The following is a 19,512-nucleotide window of genomic DNA, read 5'->3' as shown; positions in this document are numbered from 1 at the left end:
AATTTCCTTTGAAGAAGACCGCAGAGCCCACCTCACTGACAAAAGACAAAGGAGGAAAAACCCAACACCCAACCCCAACCAACCAATTTTCCCTTGCAACCGCTGCAACCGTGCCTGCCTGTCCCGCATCGGACTTGTCAGTCACCAACGAGCCTGCAGCAGACGTGGACATACCCCTCCATAAATCTTCGTCCGCGAAGCCAAGCCAAAGATATCTAAAGTTAAATTATTTCATTTTTATTCTGATATAAATCCTCTATGTGGCAAATGTAAAATTGCTGAGGCTTCTTTGATTCACATGCTTCGGACTTGCCTTAGTTTAGAAAAATTTTGGAAAGATATTTTTCAAACATTATCAGTTATTCTTAAGGTTAAATTGGAACCTTGCCCTTTAATTGCTCTTTTCGGATCATTTCAAGATGTGGATGTATTACTGACTCCAACTCGAAGCCGAATTTTATCTTTCACTTCGTTAATAGCCAGATGTGAATTTTGATTATATGGTAAGATAACACTCCACTTGCACACACACAATGGTTAAATGATATTATGTCTTGTTTAAGTTTAGAAAAAAATTAGATATGCCATTAAAGATTCAAATACTAATTTCCTAAAGAGATGGGGCTGGCCTTTAATGGACCATTACCACAATCTAGTTTCAGGGTTGTTATAAGCTTCAATGCTGTGTTGTCTATTTCCAAGTTATCGCCACTTGATGCCCACGTTAGATTTTTCCCCAACCTTGTATAGTGGCAGAGGGTTTGAATTAAGGGGGGCGTTTTTTCTTTGAAATCTGTATTTCAGTATATAATTGTATTGTTTACTTTTTGTATTATGCAAACTTCAATAAAAATACCATAAAAAGAAAGGATATGGAGAGGTAGTAATCTTTGGATTGCTGCCGGTGCCACCCGCTAGAGAGGGTAGTAATAGGAGGATGTGGAGGATGAATGCGTGGCTAAAGAGCTGGTGCAGGGGGCAGGGGATAAGATTTTTGGATCATTGGGATCTCTTCTGGGGAAGGTCGGACCTGTACAAAAGGGACGGACTCCACTTGAACTGGAGGGGGAGCAATATCTTGGCAAGCAGATTTGCTAGAGCTGTGGGGGAGGGTTTAAACTAGTTTGGCAGGGAGGTGGGGAGCAGAGCAGAGTTTGCGAGCAGTGTCTAGGGTGCATGGCCACCTAGTTAAGAATGATAAAGATAACAAAGGAAGGATGGAGGTTAAGGTAAAAGGTAGAATAGGAATAGATGTGAGGGTCATTCTCTGAAATGCATGTACTTTAATGCAAGAAGCATAGTGAACAAGGTAGATGAGCTTAGAGCATGGATTGGCACTTGGAATCATGATGTTGTGGCAATTAGTGAGACCTGGTTACAGGAGGGTCAGGACTGGCAACTAAATATTCCAGAATACAAATGTTTTAGATGTGATAGAACAGGGGGTAAAAAAGGGGGTGGAATTGCTCTGCTTGTTAAGGAGGACATTACTGCCGTAAGGTGGCAGGATGGTTTGGAGGGCTCATCCAGTGAGACTGTTTGGGTGGAATTGAGGGGTGGAGGAGGCATGAGGGTACTAATAGCAGTGTATTATAGACCACCAAATGGGCCAAGAAAATTGGAAGAACAAATTTGTAAGGAGATAGCATATATGTGTACTAAACATAAGGTAGTGATCATGGGAGATTTTAACTTAGAAACATAGAAGATAGGAGTAGGAGTAGGTCATTCGGCCCTTCGAGCCTGCTCCGCCATTCAATGAGATCATGGCTGATCTTAAAGTTCAGTACCCCATCCCCGCCTTTTCTCCTTAACCCCTAATTCCCTTATACTGAAGAAATATATCTAATTCCCTCTTATATATATTCAATTAACCTGCCTCTACTGCTCTCTGTGGCAATGAATTCCACAGATTCACCACCCTCTGGGTAAAGAAATTCCTCCTCATCTCGGTCCTAAATGGTTTGCCTATTATCCTCGAACCATGGTCCCAGGTTCTGGACTCCCCCACCATCGGAAACATCCCTTCCGCATCCATTCTGTCCAGTGCTGCCAGAATTTTATATGTCTCTATGAGATCCCCTCTCAATCTTCTAAACTCCAGCGAGTACAATCCCAAATTGCGCAATCTTTCCTCATAAGTTGTTCAGGCCATTCCAGGTATCAGCCTGGTGAATCGCCTCTGCACTCCCTCCATTGCAAGAACATCCCTCCTCAGATAAGGCAACCAAAACTGCACACAATACTCCAGGTGTGGTCTCACCAAGGCCCTGTACAACTGCAGTAAGGTATCCTTATTCCTATACTCAAATCCTCTTGATATGAAGGCCAACATACCATTTGCCTTTTTAACCGCCTGCTGTACCTGCATCCTTGCCTTCAGTGACTGGAGCACAAGAACTCCTAGGTCTCTCTGCACTTTCCCATCTCCCAATCTATTGCCATTCAAATAGTAGTCTGCCCTCTGGTTTGTATTACCAAAGTGGATAACCTCACATTTATCCACATTGTAGTGCATTTGCCATGTATCTGCCCAGACCCCCAATTTATCCAAATCACACTGGAGCTTCCTGACTCCCTCTTCAGTGCTCACAACCCCTCCTAGCTTAGTGTCGTTCTCAAATTTGGAGATATTACATCCAATCCCCTCATCAAGATCATTAATGCAAATTGTGAACAGCTGGGGTCCCAGTACAGATCCCTGTGGTACCCCACTGGTCACCGCCTGCCACTCAGAAAATGAGCCATTTATCCCAACTCTCTGTCTTCTACCTGCCAGCCAGTTCTCAATCCACATCAATACCTTGCCCCCAATCCTATGAGCCTTGATTTTGCATGCCAGTCGTTTATGTGGAACCTTATCGAAGGCCTTTTGGAAATGCAGGTACACCACATCCACTGGCTCTCCCCCATCTATTTTACCTGTCACCATCTCAAAGAATTCCAATAGATTTGTCAAGCACGATTTACCTTTTGTAAATCCATGTTGACCCTGTCCGATCCCTTCTCTGCTAGTCATATGCTCCGCTATTACATCCTTAATAATGGATTCCATCATTTTGCCCACTACTGATGTAAGGCTCACTGGCCGATAATTCCCCGCTTTTTCTCTACCCCCCTTTTTAAATAGTGGGGTAACATTAGCTACCCTCCAATCCATGGGTACTGATCCTGAGTCTATCGAGTTCTGGAAAATAATTCTTAAAGCATCTGCTATCTGAATGTCCACTTCTTTAAGTACCCTAGGATGTAGATTATCAGGCCCTTGGGATTTATCGGCCTTCAATCCCTTCAATTTCCCCAAGACCATGTCCTTAGAGACGCTGATTTCTTTCAGCTCCTCCCTTGGATTAGTCTCTATGTTTCCCAACATCCTTGGGAGGTTATTTGTATCCTCTCTTGTGAAAACAGAACTAAAGTAAGAATTTAATTGGTCTGTCACTTTCTTATTCCCCATTATATATTCCCCTGATTCTGACTGCAATGGACCTACTCTGGATTTCATCAATCTTTTCCTCTTGACATATCTATAAAAGCTTTTGCAGTTGGTTTTTATGTTTGCCGCAAGCTTACTTTCGTAATTTATTTTTGCCCTCTTGATTAATCCCTTTGTCCTCCTTTGCTGCATCTTGAACTGTTCCCAGTCTTCGGATTTGGTACTTTTTTTGGCCAATTGATATGCTCTCCCTTTGGACCTAATGCTGTCTCTAATTTCCCTTATTATCCACGGTTGAGTCACCTTTTTTGGTTTATTTTTATGTCAAACCGGTATAAATGATTTCTGCAATTCTTTCATTAGATCTTTGAATGCTTTCCATTGTCTATCCACCGTCAACCCCCCATAAACACCACCCAATCAATCTTACTCAATTCCCGTCTCATACCATCATAATTCTCTTTATTTAAATTCAGGACCTTAGTCTCGGTTTTAATTTCTTCACTCTCCATGTCGAGTGAGAATTCAATTATATTGTGATCGCTCCTACCCAAAGGGCCTCGTACAACAAGATTGCTGATTAGCCCCTTTTCATTACATAATACCCAGTCTAAAATGGCCTGCTCCCGAGTTGGTTCCTCGACATATTGGTCTAGATAACTGTCCCGTAAACATTCAAGGAATTCCTCCTCTTCAGTATTTTTACTAATTTGGCTAGTCCAATCTATATGTAAATTAAAGTCTTCCATGATGACAGCTGTTCCCTTATAGCACGCTTCTCTAATTTCTCTTATTATGCCTTCCCTCACCTCTACATTACTATTTGGAGGCCTATATACCACCCCCACTAACGTTTTCCACCCCTTGCTATTCCTCAGTTCTACCCATATAGATTCCGCATCTTCCGAGTTAATATCCTTCCTGTCAATTGTGTCGGTCCCTTCTCTCACCATCAAAGCTACTCCACCCCCTTTTCTTTCTTGCCGATCCCTCCTAAATATTGTATACCCTGGGATGTTAAGTTCCTAGGCTTGCCCACCTTGCAGCCATGTTTCTGTAATCCCAATCAAATTGTATTAGTTTGTCTCAATTTCCACAGCTTCCCTCACATTGATTGGGATACCCATACAGTAAGAGGGCTGGAAGGGCTCGAGTTTGTCAAATGTGTGCAAGATAGTTTTCTTAATCAATACATAGAGGAACCGACTCGGGATGGTGTATTACTGGATCTCCTGTTAGGGAACGAGATAGGTCAGGTGTCTGAGGTTAATGTTGGAGAACAAATTGGGTCTAGTGATCACAACTCTATTAGTTTTAGGGTAGTTTTAGGGAAGAGCAGAGAAGGGCCTAAAGTTAAGGTTCTGAGTTGGAGAAAAGCAAATTTCGAAGGAATGAGAATGGCTTTGGGGAGTATTGTGTGGGATATGATTTTTTCCAGCAAGGATGTAAATGAAAAATGGAGAATATTCAAAGAAGAAATTTTGAGAGTACAGAGTAGATATGTCCCAGTGAGGATCAAAGGAAAGGCTGGAAGTCATAGGGAGCCTTGGTTTTCGAGGAATATTAGAAATTTGGTTAGGAGAAAGAGGGAGGTGTACAAGAGGTATAAACAGCAGGGTGATGAGAAATTGAAATTGAAGGAGTGTAGAAAAAATCTTCAGAAAGAAATTAGAAAGTCCAAAAAGAGGCACGAAGAGGCTTTGGCAGGCAGAGTAAAAATAAATCCAAAGGGTTTCTATAGGTACATTAAAAGTAAAAGATTAGTGAGGGATAAAATTGGACCCCTTGTAAATAGGGAGGGTAGGCTATGTGAAAAGTCAAAGGAGATGGGGGAAATTTTAAATGATTTCTTTTCCTCGGTATTCACTAAGGAAAAAATATTGTACCAGTTGAAGTAAAGAAAAATAGTGGGGAGGTCATGAAGCATATAAGGATAACCGAGGAGGTAGTGATGGCTGTGTTGAAAAAGATAAAGGTGGACAAATCTCCAGATCCGGACAATGTATTCCCAAGGACACTCAATGAGACTAGTGTACAAATAGTGGGGCCATTAACAGAGATATTTAGGATGTCACTGGTAATGGGGCTAGTGCCAGAGGATTGGAGGGTGGCTCATGTTGTTCCGCTGTTTAAGAAAGGGTCCAAAGGTAAGCCAGGAAATTATAGACCTGTGAGTCTGACGTCTGTGGTGGATAAGCTGATGGAAAGTGTTCTGAGGGATGGCATTTACAAATATTTGGAAGAACAAGGATAGATAGGAAGTAGTCAGTATGGTTTTGTCAGGGGTAGATCATGCTTAACAAACCTTATAGAGTTTTTCGAGGGGGTTACGAAAAAGATTGATGAAGGGAAGGCTGTGGATGTTGTCTATTCAGACTTTAGTAAAGCTTTTGACAAAGTTCCCCACAGGAGGTTAGGAAAAAAGGTGGAGGCATTAGGTATAAATAAGGAGGTAGTGAAATGGATTCAGCAATGGTTGGATGGGAGGTGTCAGAGAGTACTGGTAGAAAATTATTTGTCAAATTGGAGGCTGGTGACTAGTGGAGTTCCTGAGGGATCGGTCCTGGGTCCACTATTGTTTGTTATATATATTAACGATCTGGAAGAAGGGGTGGTAAATTGGTTAAGTAAGTTTGCAGATGATACAAAGATTGGTGGTATTGTGGACAGTGAAGAAGATTACTGTAGCTTAAAAAAAGATATGGAAAGCTAAAGGAGTGGGCTGAGAAATGGCTGATGGAATTTAAGTGTGAAGTGTTGCATTTTGGAAAGGCAAATCTAAATAGGTCATATACATTGAATGGTAGACAATTCAGGAGTGCAGAGCAACAAAGGGATTTAGGCGTTATGGTAAATAGTACCCTCAAAGTTGATACTCAGGTAGATAGAGTGGTGAAGAAGGCATTTGGAATGTTGGCCTTCATAAATCGGAGTATTGAATTCAAGAGTTGGGATGTTATGATGAAATTGTACAAAGCATTGGTGAGGCCAAGTTTGGAATACTGTGTGCAGTTTTGGTCACCAAATTATAGGAAAGATATAAACAAAATAGAGAGAGTACAGAGAAGGTTCACGAGAATGTTGACAGGACGTCAGGGTCTGAGTTACAGAGAAAGGTTGAGCAGGCTGGGGCTTTTTTCTCTGGAGCGTAGAAGATTGAGGGGGGATTTGATGGAGGTGTTCAAGATTTTAAAAAGGACAGAGAGAGTCAACGTGGATAGGCTTTTTCAATTAAGAGTGGGGGATATTCAAACCAGAGGTCATGGTTTGAGATTGTAGGGGGAAAATTATAAGGGGAACATGAGGGGAAATTTCTTCATGCAAAGGGTGGTTGGGATGTGGAATAAGCTTCTGGCAGAGGTGTTTGAAGCAAGGACGTTATTTACATTTAAGGAAAGACTGGATAATTACATGGAGAGGAGAGGATTGGAGGGGTATGGACCAGGTGCTGGTCAGTGGGACTAGGAGGGTGGGGATTTGTTCCGGCATGGACTATTAGGGTCAAACTGGCCTGTTCTGTGCTGTATATGGTTATATATAGGAGAGAGGAAAGGTGAGAGTTGATTGGGGTTGGAGAAGGAGGGAGAGAGAGAGAGAGAGAGAGAGAGAGAGAGAAAGAGAGAGTGAGAGAATACTAGAGGAAAGGGGACATTGGGAAAGGTGGGATGGGGGTTACAGAAACTGGAGAAGTCAATGTTAATGCCATTTGGTTTCTGAATTCAATTTCTGTCAATACCAGATGATCTATTGGGTTTTATTCTTATTATGTTTCCAAGTAGCAATTTTGATGCAATTAAGTGCTTGCCAAGCTAGGATAGTTACGTGTTAAACACATTGCCATGGGTCTGAAGTCACATTACTGAGGTCAGATAAGGGCAGAAGATCTTGTCCCCTGAAGTATGTTAAAGAACAAGATGAGACTAGCTCGTTTTTTTTCAAATTGCTAATTTAGTTATTGACATCTAATCAACAGCTGTAAAAGGATCTGGAAACTCATCTCTGATACCATCTTGGCACTGGTGTCTGAATTGGGTGAGGATTTCACCCAACTGGTCTGGCAACTCATAGCAGCCTCTATCCTCAAAGACGCCCCAGGCCATGTCCTCTTCACTCTGCTACCATCGGGAAAAGGGTACAGGAGTCTAAAGACAGGCACTCAACGGCACAAGGTCAGCTTCTTCCCCACTGTCATCAGATTCCTGAATAATCAATGAACCAAATGCATTTTTTGTGCATTTTTAAAAATATATATACTAATATTGTAAGATGGTTATAATATGAATGTTTGCTCTATGATGCTGCCACAAAACACCAAATTTCATGACTTGTTCATGACAATTCTGATTCTGAATTATGGAATTAGGCTGCTGGATTACTTAACCATCATTTCCACTGTGAAACCACACTATATAATTAGATTTTAAGTCAGAACAGCCAAATGCAATGAAAAGTCAAACATGGACGTATTGGAAGGAAAAGAGCAAAGTTCAGTAATATGCAACAGATGATGCCATTATAAAAAGATGTTTATGCTTTATAATTTGAAGCTTAGTATAAAAATGTGGCATTTATTTAAAAAAGACGGGCTTACTGCAATCAGAAAAATGTATGCAGTTTTGTGTATACTGTTAAATGTTATTAAAGCATTCAGCACAGATTTACCAGAATGAAAATAATAGGGTTATATATTTGTAAACTACTGGAGTTATTTCCACTAGTCAATAGCTAAAGATCTATTTAAATTTAAAATGTCAATTAAAATAAAGTTCTGAAAATGACTCAGAAGACTATTTTCTCAGATTGTTGAATTGAAGGGGAATCATAAATTTGAAATCATTACTGAAAAAAAAAGCAGGAAAGAAATTGGGAGATTCATTTGCTGATAATTATTACATCTGAGAGTGCTTTGACACAAAAATCAGAGCCCCACATTTCACTATTAATGAAATCTGGATGTATTTTTGAAAAAAAGAAACTTGCAAGGTAAACACATGCAGAAGATTTTATCTTCAGCTGTTCCAAAAATAAAAAGTATCTCAAGAATATCACATATGTATTTACTTCTGCTTTTAAATGTCCAATAATCTATAGTGTAAAGTACAAAATAAGTCTAGTAAAAGCACCAAATGTACTCGAATGATTCTTTGGTTAAATATTAAGTAAGGATACAGTAGGAAAATGGTTAAATTACAGGATGCACAAAGAGGCATTGGTTGGAACCCTACATTAGCTGTTGGGGAATTTAAATAAAATTTGCAACATACAGGTAAAATAATAACAAGGACCGTGACTCTACAAAATTGTTTTAAAAATAATGTCTTTCATACAAGAAAATATACCTTGCTTATCTGCTTTGGCCTATTTGTGACTCCAGATACATCAAAGAGTTTGAACAATAAATACAGCTTTGCCAGCAAGTCTGAATTGTTTCGTAATTCATTTTAAAAATTAGACTTACCTATATGCTCACCACAAGTATCACAATATTCTGCATATAGAGACTCAAAGCAGTTACAACAATAGGGTCGACCTTCTTTCATGATGTATCTTTGGCCTCCCAAGGCAGTTTCACATTCAAAGCAGCAGAAGTGTTTCATGTGCCAGTGCCTACTTTCAGCCTCTGTGCACTCATCTGCAAAGATTATCTGTAAAAATATACATTTCTGATAGTCTTTAAATATTACTTTATTCACTGATACTTCTCATAACACTCAGGCTATAATAAATGATTACATCAGTAGATCAACTTTATAGATTTAAGAGTTTTGGAAGTTAACAAAAAAACAGAATTTTCATGAACCATAATATCACGAGGATCTTGCTTTTTGAAGATTTGAAGGTTCTCTGTTATTCAAGCAAAGTAAAAGAGACAATAGATTCCATTTCTACAAACTATCAAGCTTGCTGGTTGCCCCATCTTCACCCAGGCAGAGAGCTGTTAGTTACATGGGTACTCTTCTGAGACAGATCTTCCAAAGGGTAATTGGCTTCCGCCCAAGATGAATTGCTGACCTGAATTGGCAGACCTGGACCGAGGAAATAGCAGGACTCTGGCAAAAAAATACTTGTTGGAGAACTTTCATTCTTTTGGTGTTTCCATCAAGCTATTTTGTACAAATTGTCTCAGTGGCTATTCAACTTATCAAAGATTTTAGGCCATATTTGTTCTCCAAAATCAGCTGCCTATCCTTGGAAAACAGGGAAGCAAATCCACACACCCAATTGTGTCAAAAATTAACATAGCATTAATATTGTTTCATAACAGATCTGCAGATTATTTCATTTAATTTGTTGTTAAAAATTTCGCTCTGCACAAGTTTAGCAAGGTTTCACACAGAGATGGATCTTCCTATACAGAGGTGTACCCTAACAGCTCAATCAAGAGGGGCTCTCATTGATCTGCTCTTCCTCATGCAAAGCGATTGTGCCCTCAAAAAAACACACTGTGACAACCAGAATATAAACCCATTCAGAGTTCTGCATTGATCCAGAGATAAATCTAGGTAATGGAACCTTTATGTCATGGTAGTTGTACTCTTCCCAAGGCTCTGATCTAGAAATACGTAGTAAGAACAAGAGGGGAGAGAAGCCAAGGAGAGCAGAGAGTCCTTTCACCTGAGAAAATTTATCACTCCTTAAACCTCTGGGATTTCATTCTTAAATAAATGCCAACATGTTCTTTACTGATCGCTATCAAAGCAGATGAAACCTCTCTTCAAATGGAGAGAATGTTTACTTTGGAAAAACATCCTGGAAATGTTGCTCCTCAAGCACCTCACGCAAGAGCCAGTTTGCCCATAATCCTTTGGAGTACCCTGCCAAGTCTGCCCTGCCTTTGGATACCCTCCTTTTGCCCACGCTTGAATTGCATACACCAGAGAGACCACCACTGAAGCACCCATGGAAAAATGGTGTGCCATTAAAGTGTAGCTCTGATCTCACTAAAACGCTCTCACACTTGCTGATAGAATCTTGTTGCCTGTTGAGGCACCCATCTGTACCTATTGCTCCAGCATAACTCCAAGTGGATGAAGGCTTTTTTAAATAGACCAGATATTTTGTGATGAAGGAAAAAGCATGCTTCCTTATCAGAAGTACATGCAGCATTTTCAGCAAGCTGCCGGTGACAAGCATTTTATGGTCATTTACTTGTTACATATTTCACATGCTTTTTGTTTGAGTGTGTCATGCAGACAGATATGCTAGCAACCATAATGCATCTCTGTGAAGCAAGCAGTTTTGCCCAGTGTATAGGATAAATTAAATGATAATATGGTTTTGCATCAGATGACAAATGCCAGCCCAGAAAACATAGATTTCTTATCTGTTTCAAAATAGCTCAAAGTAATGGACAAGATACTTGTAAACAATGTTATTATATAAAGTAAATGCCAAACATAAAGACTAGCAAGTATTAAGAATTCAGTATTGTGTAACTGCTCGACTCCTTCGAGCAGGTAAAAGTGTAAATAGCTTACTGGCATTTGTGGTCATCCCTGCAGACTCTCAGCTGATCTCCATTTCTCATTTTGTGTCACATAACTCTAAGAAACAAAGTACAGGAGGAGGCCATTCAGTCCCCCAAGCCTGCTCTACTATTCTAATATGATCATGGCTGATCTGCCCTAAACCTCCTCTACTGTAACAATGCTTCAAAGCACTCAATGTATCTTCTACTTCAATGATACTCAATGATTGAGCCTCCAGAATCCTGTGGGGTAGAGAATCGCAGAGATTCACCATATTGTTCAAAATTTTGCTCCTACATTGTTTTGTTTTAAATTTCTATCTCCTAATCTTGTAACCATGTTCTTCATTTGAGTATTTTTGACCGGAGAAAATATCTGGACACCTACCCTGTCATATCTCTTCAGGAACTGGTATTTTCAATAAGAACAAAACTTTTCAAAAGTTAATTTCTGATTTTACACATAAAAGTAAAAGATGATGACAATAAAGTGACAATTTATTAGACATATGTAATCATAATCAAGTTTAAAAGTTATTGATTTCATATAACAAACTATTTTAAATCAAAAATATTATTTTTGCTAACTTACCTCATCACATGCTGCACATCTAGGTTTCAAATGTTCAGCATGGTGTCTTCCACAAAATATCTTCCCATTTTGATAAAAATAAATAAGATCCACCAACAGTTCATTGCACGTTGCACAGACAAAGCACCGAGGATGCCAGCAAATTCCATGACCTGCTCGTGAGGCAAATACGGCGATGTCTCCTCCACTGATTTGACCGCCACACTAATTAACAATTGAAGACAACATTATGGCATATTTTACATTTTAAAAAAGATACCTGAGAGACTATAAATACAAACAAAATAATTTGTAGCTGGTACCAAGGTTAATGAGGTCACATTTCATCATAAACCATCATGTCTGAATCAATTCAAAAGGGTTTGCAATTTTTATCGTAAATCGTAATTACGTCTCCATCTTTCTGAAAATCTTAGTTACTAACATTTTGTCATTAATTCTTGAACTAATTGTGTTTTTATTGCCAGTTAAATTGTGAAAAATAGTAAGACATTTCATTTTTTATACAGAAAAATGCTGGAGAAACTCAGCAGGACACATAGCATCCATAGAAAGTCAAGATATATAGCCAAGGTTTCAGGCTAATGTCCTTCATCATGGTATGAGCAGAGAACAGGCAGTAACCTGAATAAGGAAGGAGGAGGAGGGGAGAAAGGGAAAGGGGAGGAGCAAAGGCCAACAGGCAAGAGGGCAGAGATGGACATGGGTGGGAGGCCAGAAGAGAAAAAAGCTGAGAAGTGATGGGGAAGCAGCAGCTCTCTGAACAGAGAGCTGGAGGAAAGGTGACAGAAGGATAGGGAAAGAGTGAGAGGGACAGGGGAGGGGCCTAACAGTAACTGGAGAAGTCAATGGCAATGCCATCTGGTTGGAGAGTGCCCACACAGAATATTAGGTGTTGTTACTCCTATTTGTAGGTGGCCTCGGATGGGCAGCGCATGAGAATGGGGTGTGGAATTGAAATGGTTGGCCACGGCAAAGTCCCCGATATTGCAGAGCACAGAGCGAAGGTACTCAACAAAATGATCTCCCAGTCTGCTTCCAGGCTCTCTAATGTGGAAAAGGCCTCATCAGGAGCACCAGATGCAGTAGATAACCCTGGAAGATTCACAAGTGTTTCTTCACTTGTAAAGAATGTTTGGAGCCCTGAATGGTGGTGAGGGAGGAGGTGTGAGCGCAAGTGTAGCACTCCGTGCAGTCATAGGGGTAGGTACCGATGGGTTAATTGGTGGAATGCAATGAATGTACCAGGAAGTCACAGAGGGAACGGTACCTGCAGAGAGTTGAGAGGTTCAAACTGTGCCTGGTGGTGGGATCAGGTTGCAGGTGGTGGGAATTGCAGAGGATAATATGTTGGATGCGGAGTCTGGTGGTTGAGTAAATGAGAACAAAGGGAATCCTGTTCTTGTTGAGCCTAGGCCTGGAAGATGTGCGGGAAATAGAGGACATGCAGGTCAGGGCTGAGTTGATGGCAGAGGAGGGGAAGTCACAATTTGTTAAGAAAAAAAGAGAATTCATTACTTGTAGAATTATTTTAGAGACAAAGGTTAAAAATGCGTATGCAACTTTTCTTTGTGTGTCCATCTTCCAAGAACGTTTTTTTTTTGCTACTGGCTCTCTGAACGAAACTTTAAATAAATAGTTAATGGCAATACCTCACTTTTAGATATTTCTCCAAGATTTGGAACAAGGTATGCGATTCTAGGCCCATAAAGTTTTATAGGGAGATGAAAAAAAAAATCTGCAATTATTTGGACATGACTCCCTGTAACATTTTCACAACTGTAACCTACACATTTGCTCAGGTAACAGTTCTCAAAGAGAACTAGTGATCACAGGAAAGCAGAGATTATTTTTTTCCTCTTTTCTTAATCACAACACAAGACCAGACAATGCAAATACACACAAAGAGAACCCAAAATGAATGTCAACAATTGGGCAAATTAACAAATGGCAGTTAAATGATACAGTATCCTATATTTCTAGATTTTCCAATGATTTACAGGAACATCAACTGTCTGAATAAATAGAATAATTAATCAACTCAAAGATGTGGGTGTGGGAGGGAAGGGAAGTTAAAATCTTGGCAATTTTATCAGGTTATTTTTCTGCTTAAGTATGCAATGTGTCACCCTTTGTCATCATTTAATTCTGATTTGAAATGATGAAATTAAGATGCCTAACACAAGGGTTAGAGCAATAAAATAGCCAAAGTAAAAAATTGGCTTAGAGCAGAAAGGATCATCAAAATAGGTTTGAGTGTGAGCTATCTGTTGATATGTACTGAAGAAATCTGCAAGTCCATGCCAATGTTAAAAAACATATTTGCTAATTTTATGACATCCAGGCTTTGCTGGCAAGGTCAGTATTTATAATCATCTAAAATTGCCCGTGCAAGTGGAGTTCAGCTGCCTTTTTGAACCACTGCAGTCCTTCTGATGAAGGTTTCCAACAGAATTTTCATAAGGCCACTGTAAGATTTAGAATCAAATGACAATGAAGAAACAAGTCAGGTTCAAAGGCAAAATAGGAGCAGGAGTACTCATCTGGCCTGTCAAGTCTGCTCTGCGCCATTTAACAATCATTGCTAATCTGGCCATGGACTCTGATTCATCTACTTGCCTTTTCCCCAAACCCTTAATTGTGCTTCTATGCAAAAATCTCTGACCATGGACTTCTGATGAGGATTCCGTCTGATTCTCTGTTTGCATGTATTGTATGCTCGATTCGACCACACTATCTCGGAAGATCTTTCCTGGAACCAACACACCAATGGCATCATGAAGAAAGCCTCTACTTCTTCAGGAGTTTGCGGAGGAGCTAGTGGAGTTGTTCAAGTGAACCGGTACGGACTTGAAGGGCTGACATGGCCTGTTTCCGTGCTGTAAACGGTTATATGGTATCTTAAATATATTTAATGGGAATTACTGCTTCCTTGGAAAGAAAATCCCACAAATTCACTACACTCTGCGAAAAGCAGTTCTTATTTCCATCCTAAATCTGCTCCCCTGAATCTCCCAGTTCTATTCTCACCTACCAGTGGGAACAACTTCCTTGCCTTGATCTGATCTACCCCTTTTATAACTATATATATATATATATATATATATATATATATAAATAAATAAATATTTAAATAAGCGTGTGTATATATATATATATATATATATGGTAACTGGCTCTTCTGGCCTATGTCATCCAAATACCCCAATTAAACTACAACACCAATATGTTTTTGGTGAGGGGGTGGAGGGAAAGGAAACTGGAGCACTCAGAGGAAACCCACACAGACACAGGGAAAAGGTACAAATTCCTTGCAGATTTGAACCTGGATTGCTGACGCTATAATAGCATTGCATTAACTACGACACTAACTATGCCAACCTTATGCTAACCATGCTGCCAACAAGTATATTCTCAGGCAACTTAATCTCTCCTCACATGCTCACCCCCTATTCTCTGGAATCAAGCTGATCAACCACATTTGTACTGCCTCCAAAGGCAGTATACAAAATGAAGAGACCACAACTACATGCAGTCCTCCAGGTGTGGCCTTACCAATACCCTGTACAGTTATAGTAGAAATCACCCTGCTCTTAAATGTAACCATTCTAGCAATGAAGGCCACATACCATTTATCTTCCTGATTAACTGTTGTACGTACAAACCAAACTTTGGCAATTCATCTATAATCATGCCCAAATCCTGTTGCACAACAACATGCTGCAAACTTTCACCATTTAAAAAACCTGATCCACTATCTTTCCTTCCAAAGTGGATGACCTCTGAATTACCAATGATGTACTCCATTTGCCAGACCTCTGATCACTCACCTAACCCATCTCTATCTCTCCTCATCTTCTGCACAATTTGCTTTTCCATTCAATATCATATCATCGATAAACTTAGTTCTGCTACTCTTCCAAATGGTTAAAGCATAGGGTGAACAGATGCAGGCCCAGCATTGACCCCTGCAGCAATCCACTCATCATCAACATCTAACTGCAGAAGCATCTATTTACCTCAACTCTCTGCCTTTTATTGGTTAATCAATCATCTATCCATGCTAATACATTACCCCCAAACCCATGTATTCTTATTTAATGGATAAGTTAATTATGTGGCAACTTATTGATTGACTTCTGGAAATCCAAGTATTGAATATTAACCTGTTCCCTTCTACCCATTATGCTGGTTACATCCTCAAATAACTCCAGTAAATTTGTCAAACGTGACTTGCTCTTCTTGAACCCATACAGTGTCTGCCATTTGCAACATCCAAGTAATGATATTCCCACATGCCTGATACCTTTGTCCTTCTTGGTGCAAAAGATTGCAGGATTGGGATGTGCTATTGATAAGTAATTGCAGTACATTATGTAGAAGGTAGTGCAGTAATAATAAGCTGTACTAGAAGGAATTAGTTTGTCTAATGATGAATGAAGTACCAATTAAGTATTCTAATATGACACATTTTTTTTGGTGATTTCTTACATGGTAATAAAATTGCAAACTTTGAGTCAAATACACTGAGACTGAATAGCTTCTATCCATGTTGCTGAATTTCTAACCTTGGCTGCACTACAGTAACAATGAACTGAATGAAGTTCGGAGGAATTGGATTTGGTTTCTGGTTGATTCCCAGTGAAAGTGCAACTTGACTTGTGGAGGGGAAAATAGAAAGGAAAATCAAGAAGTTACAATGTTGTTAAAAAATGTATAGTTAATTTTAAAATTATATTTATATTGAATTATACAATAACAAAGTAAGTCTTATTAATTGTTTGTGCTTTTCACGAGCCTTCTCAGGCTCCTTCACCAGACCCATGTCCACAGTATATATTTTAAATCAAGATTTACTTCATTGGTCATTTCAAGTTTCTAACAATCAACGTTAAAAATGTAACTGCTTACCTGTTCGCAAATTGCACCAGTCATTGTTATAGGGAAAGGTCTAACTGTACCTCTTCCCAAACTTTCCCTTTTCCTTTGACTGCTGAAAAGGCGCAATTCCTTCTTTTCTTCCTCATCGAGTGAATTGCAGTATCGAACCTGAAAATGCACAAATGAAGCAGTTTTACAGCTAAAGCATCGTTTTCAGACAACCATTTACTTTCAATTGAAATGTTACTCAAAATTAGGAAAGAAGAAAAAACTCTTCAAGACATTTCATGGTGATCAGGCAATAAAAAGATACATTCAAAGGCAATGGGATATTAATAACAATTTAACTGATTTATCTGACAGCAAGTGCATAGTTTTCATAAAGCTATTTATTAATTTAGGGCAGCTGGGTGTCACAGACAAAACAATTTAGTTCCTTTCTATTGCTTTTAAAAAGGTTAACATCTCAAGGCACATTTGCTCTCACAGTGCTATGGGATAGGCATTCCAGAGTTTAGACTTGATTGCAATAGTGCACAACTTTAAGAGGAATCTAAAGACAGTGCCTCATGCCCATAAATTTTTAGCTGACAAATATGTATGCAGATACAATCGGAGTAGCTTTGGTGGACCGCCGAAATGAATGCCAGTGGTGGAGATAGCAAATATTAGGGGTGGTGCAAAGGGTGTCAATGAAGTGCTTTAATTTGCATGGGGTCCAACTTGAATGTTGTTGGAGCTTTACTCAATCAGACAAGAGGATAAGATTCCATCGTATTCATGACATACCTAATAGATAGTGAGTCATTTGTCACAGAATTCAACATTGTTGTCGACGAGCTAGGTTTCTGTAGTTGGTGGTGGATTTGGCAATGCTAATGACATTGAATGTCAAGTGTAGGTAGTGAGACTATCCTGTCGGAGATGAACAGTGCCTGACACATGTGCCATAAATGAAACTTGCCAAATACTAGTTTCATAACTGTATTTAAAACTGTCTGACCAAAGCTGCAGATAGTTTTATAGCAGGGCATCTGGTCCCATGGTTTTTACTGTAGTGCTCTCAAACACATGTTGATATCGTGTGAACTGAATTGAAATCATAACCAACTTCTGCAATGCTGGGTCCTCAAGAAGAGATCAAGGCGGAGCATTTACTGGGAATTCTAGCTGAAGATGGATGCAAACGCTTCAGCTTGTCTTTTGCAGTCAATTTCTGGGATACAATATTTTTGAGGATGAGAATGTTCTTGGATTTCCCTCCTTCTGTTCTTCATTTAATTAATCATCACCATACATAGAATATATAGAATATAATTTTGTATTGATTTGTTGGTTGGGCCATTGTTTACTTGGCTGCACACAAACATAATCTGGTGTTGCAGCATAATCCAATTGGCATCTTTCCTTTAGGTACACTTAAATGTTGTACCTGGCATGGCCTCTTGTATTCTTTTCCTGGTTTGGAACTAATATTAATGTAAAGATATGCTGGGCCAAATGTTTACAGCTTGTGGTGAAATACACTTGTGAAAATGGCCCACTATACCTCAGTTTTGAGTTCCAGAACTGTTCTGAATCTATCCTCTTCAGCATAAGAGTGTTACACAACCAAATAGAGGGTGTAATCAGTGGGAAGAAGAGAATGCACCATGATAAGGATTGTACTATGTTCATAACTGCCAATTCTCTCATTGACATACTAATTTGTATCAGGTAAATTAGTTTAGAGTAGACAAAGCCAAATAGGTTTAATGCCCACCTTAGTTTTCTTACACTACATGCTTCAGTTTGTTGAAAGATACTCCTTATGATAGACACAGGTATTTCCTGCTAAGAATGCATTCTATCCTTTTATTTTAAGTGGTCATCCATCTTAGTCTGAACTATTCCAATACGAAATCCAAATTCAGTTGTATTTTCAGGGCTTATCCCACCTCACACTAAAATGTAATTTGTTGTCATCTCTGGTGGGCTTACCCTGCCAGTTAATTGGCCATATCTAGGGATCAAATGAAGGAATGTTGGGTGCGACATGAATGATTCAACGAATTCGAGTCCATCATGATGATCCCTTTATGAGTGGGTGCAACAGCTCTCTACCTTTATATAGAAGTATAGTTTATCGCATAGGAAATGTGAAAAATTTGCTGCTGTACTAGGATCTGCAACAGACCATCACAACTTTTTGAAAAAAAAAATAGGAATAGAGCACTTTCAGTTAAAAGAAAGCAATATGTGAGCAAGCAATAAAACAAGACTGCACACCCAAAAAAATCCTGCTCGATTTGTCACCTGACAAATGAACCTGTTCATCACGTGCTTGGACAATATCCTAAACTGAAAGTAAACATTTAAAGATTACTAAATTCTTGAGTTGTAAGAATGCATGATATTTTTTGAATTCAATTTGAATTACAGTCTGATTAATGACTTAGACCAGATTTACCAGAACCACAACATAGCTTTCAATTAGCAGGAATTTGGTACAATGCAAATACAGAGGTACTCTAGAAAATAACATTAGCATTCTACAAAAATAATTTAGTTGTCATTTCATATAATTGTAAGTACCTTTATATTCACATGGCTATTGAAGATTCTTTCCTGTATCGACTTCTATATTTATATCGCTAAGAGATAAACTGCTTTATCAATGATATCAAACTGTATTTCTTAAGTAACTGATTATTATTGAATTTTCTGATGCAGTCAGCTTTCAAGGTTTTGAAATGGTACACGGTTGCACAGATGTCCCTGCGTCACAGAAGAGAACAAGCATCTAAATGTGCAGAGTTTGGATACAAATGTTTTTTGGATAATCATTATTTTATAAAATATTTTGTTATGCCCTTGACAAGGCAGACAATTAAAATTACCTCATTGTCATGTGGTGGTAGTTGGTGCAACAGTTGTTTAATTCTATACTTCTCTCCTGGGCTGTTCACATAAGGAATTTTATCTTCTGGGAGACAGTTGTAGTATTGATGCACCTATACATGACAGTATGATTCATAGTTAGAAATAATATCATTCACAAAAAAATGAAACATCAATCATGATTTAACTCCTGTAAATAAAATGGGTAGTAAGGATGGATTCTGAAAGGAGAAAAGATGTCTGAAATGAAATACA

At 39.0% G+C, this 19,512-nt stretch overlaps 1 protein-coding gene across 7 annotated transcripts in view; it reads right to left on the bottom strand.

Annotated features, from left to right (window-relative positions):
* prickle2b (prickle homolog 2b) overlaps positions 1–19,512 on the bottom strand; it is a 281,661-nt gene that overhangs the window by 7,515 nt on the left and 254,634 nt on the right. For all 7 annotated transcript variants that reach the window (XM_069937140.1, XM_069937137.1, XM_069937141.1 and 4 more), the window contains 4 exons: positions 19,257–19,370; positions 16,408–16,545; positions 11,497–11,700; positions 8,895–9,081 (listed from right to left, as the gene is read on the bottom strand). In XM_069937140.1, the coding sequence (XP_069793241.1) occupies positions 8,895–9,081; positions 11,497–11,700; positions 16,408–16,545; positions 19,257–19,370 (643 nt within the window). The remainder of the gene's footprint in view (positions 1–8,894; positions 9,082–11,496; positions 11,701–16,407; positions 16,546–19,256; positions 19,371–19,512) is intronic.

Source organism: Narcine bancroftii, chromosome 5 (genome assembly GCF_036971445.1).
Source record: "Narcine bancroftii isolate sNarBan1 chromosome 5, sNarBan1.hap1, whole genome shotgun sequence".
Taxonomy (NCBI): Eukaryota; Metazoa; Chordata; class Chondrichthyes; order Torpediniformes; family Narcinidae; genus Narcine; species Narcine bancroftii.
Note: the sequence above shows the minus strand (reverse complement) of the source record. Positions and strands in the feature narration are given on the sequence as shown.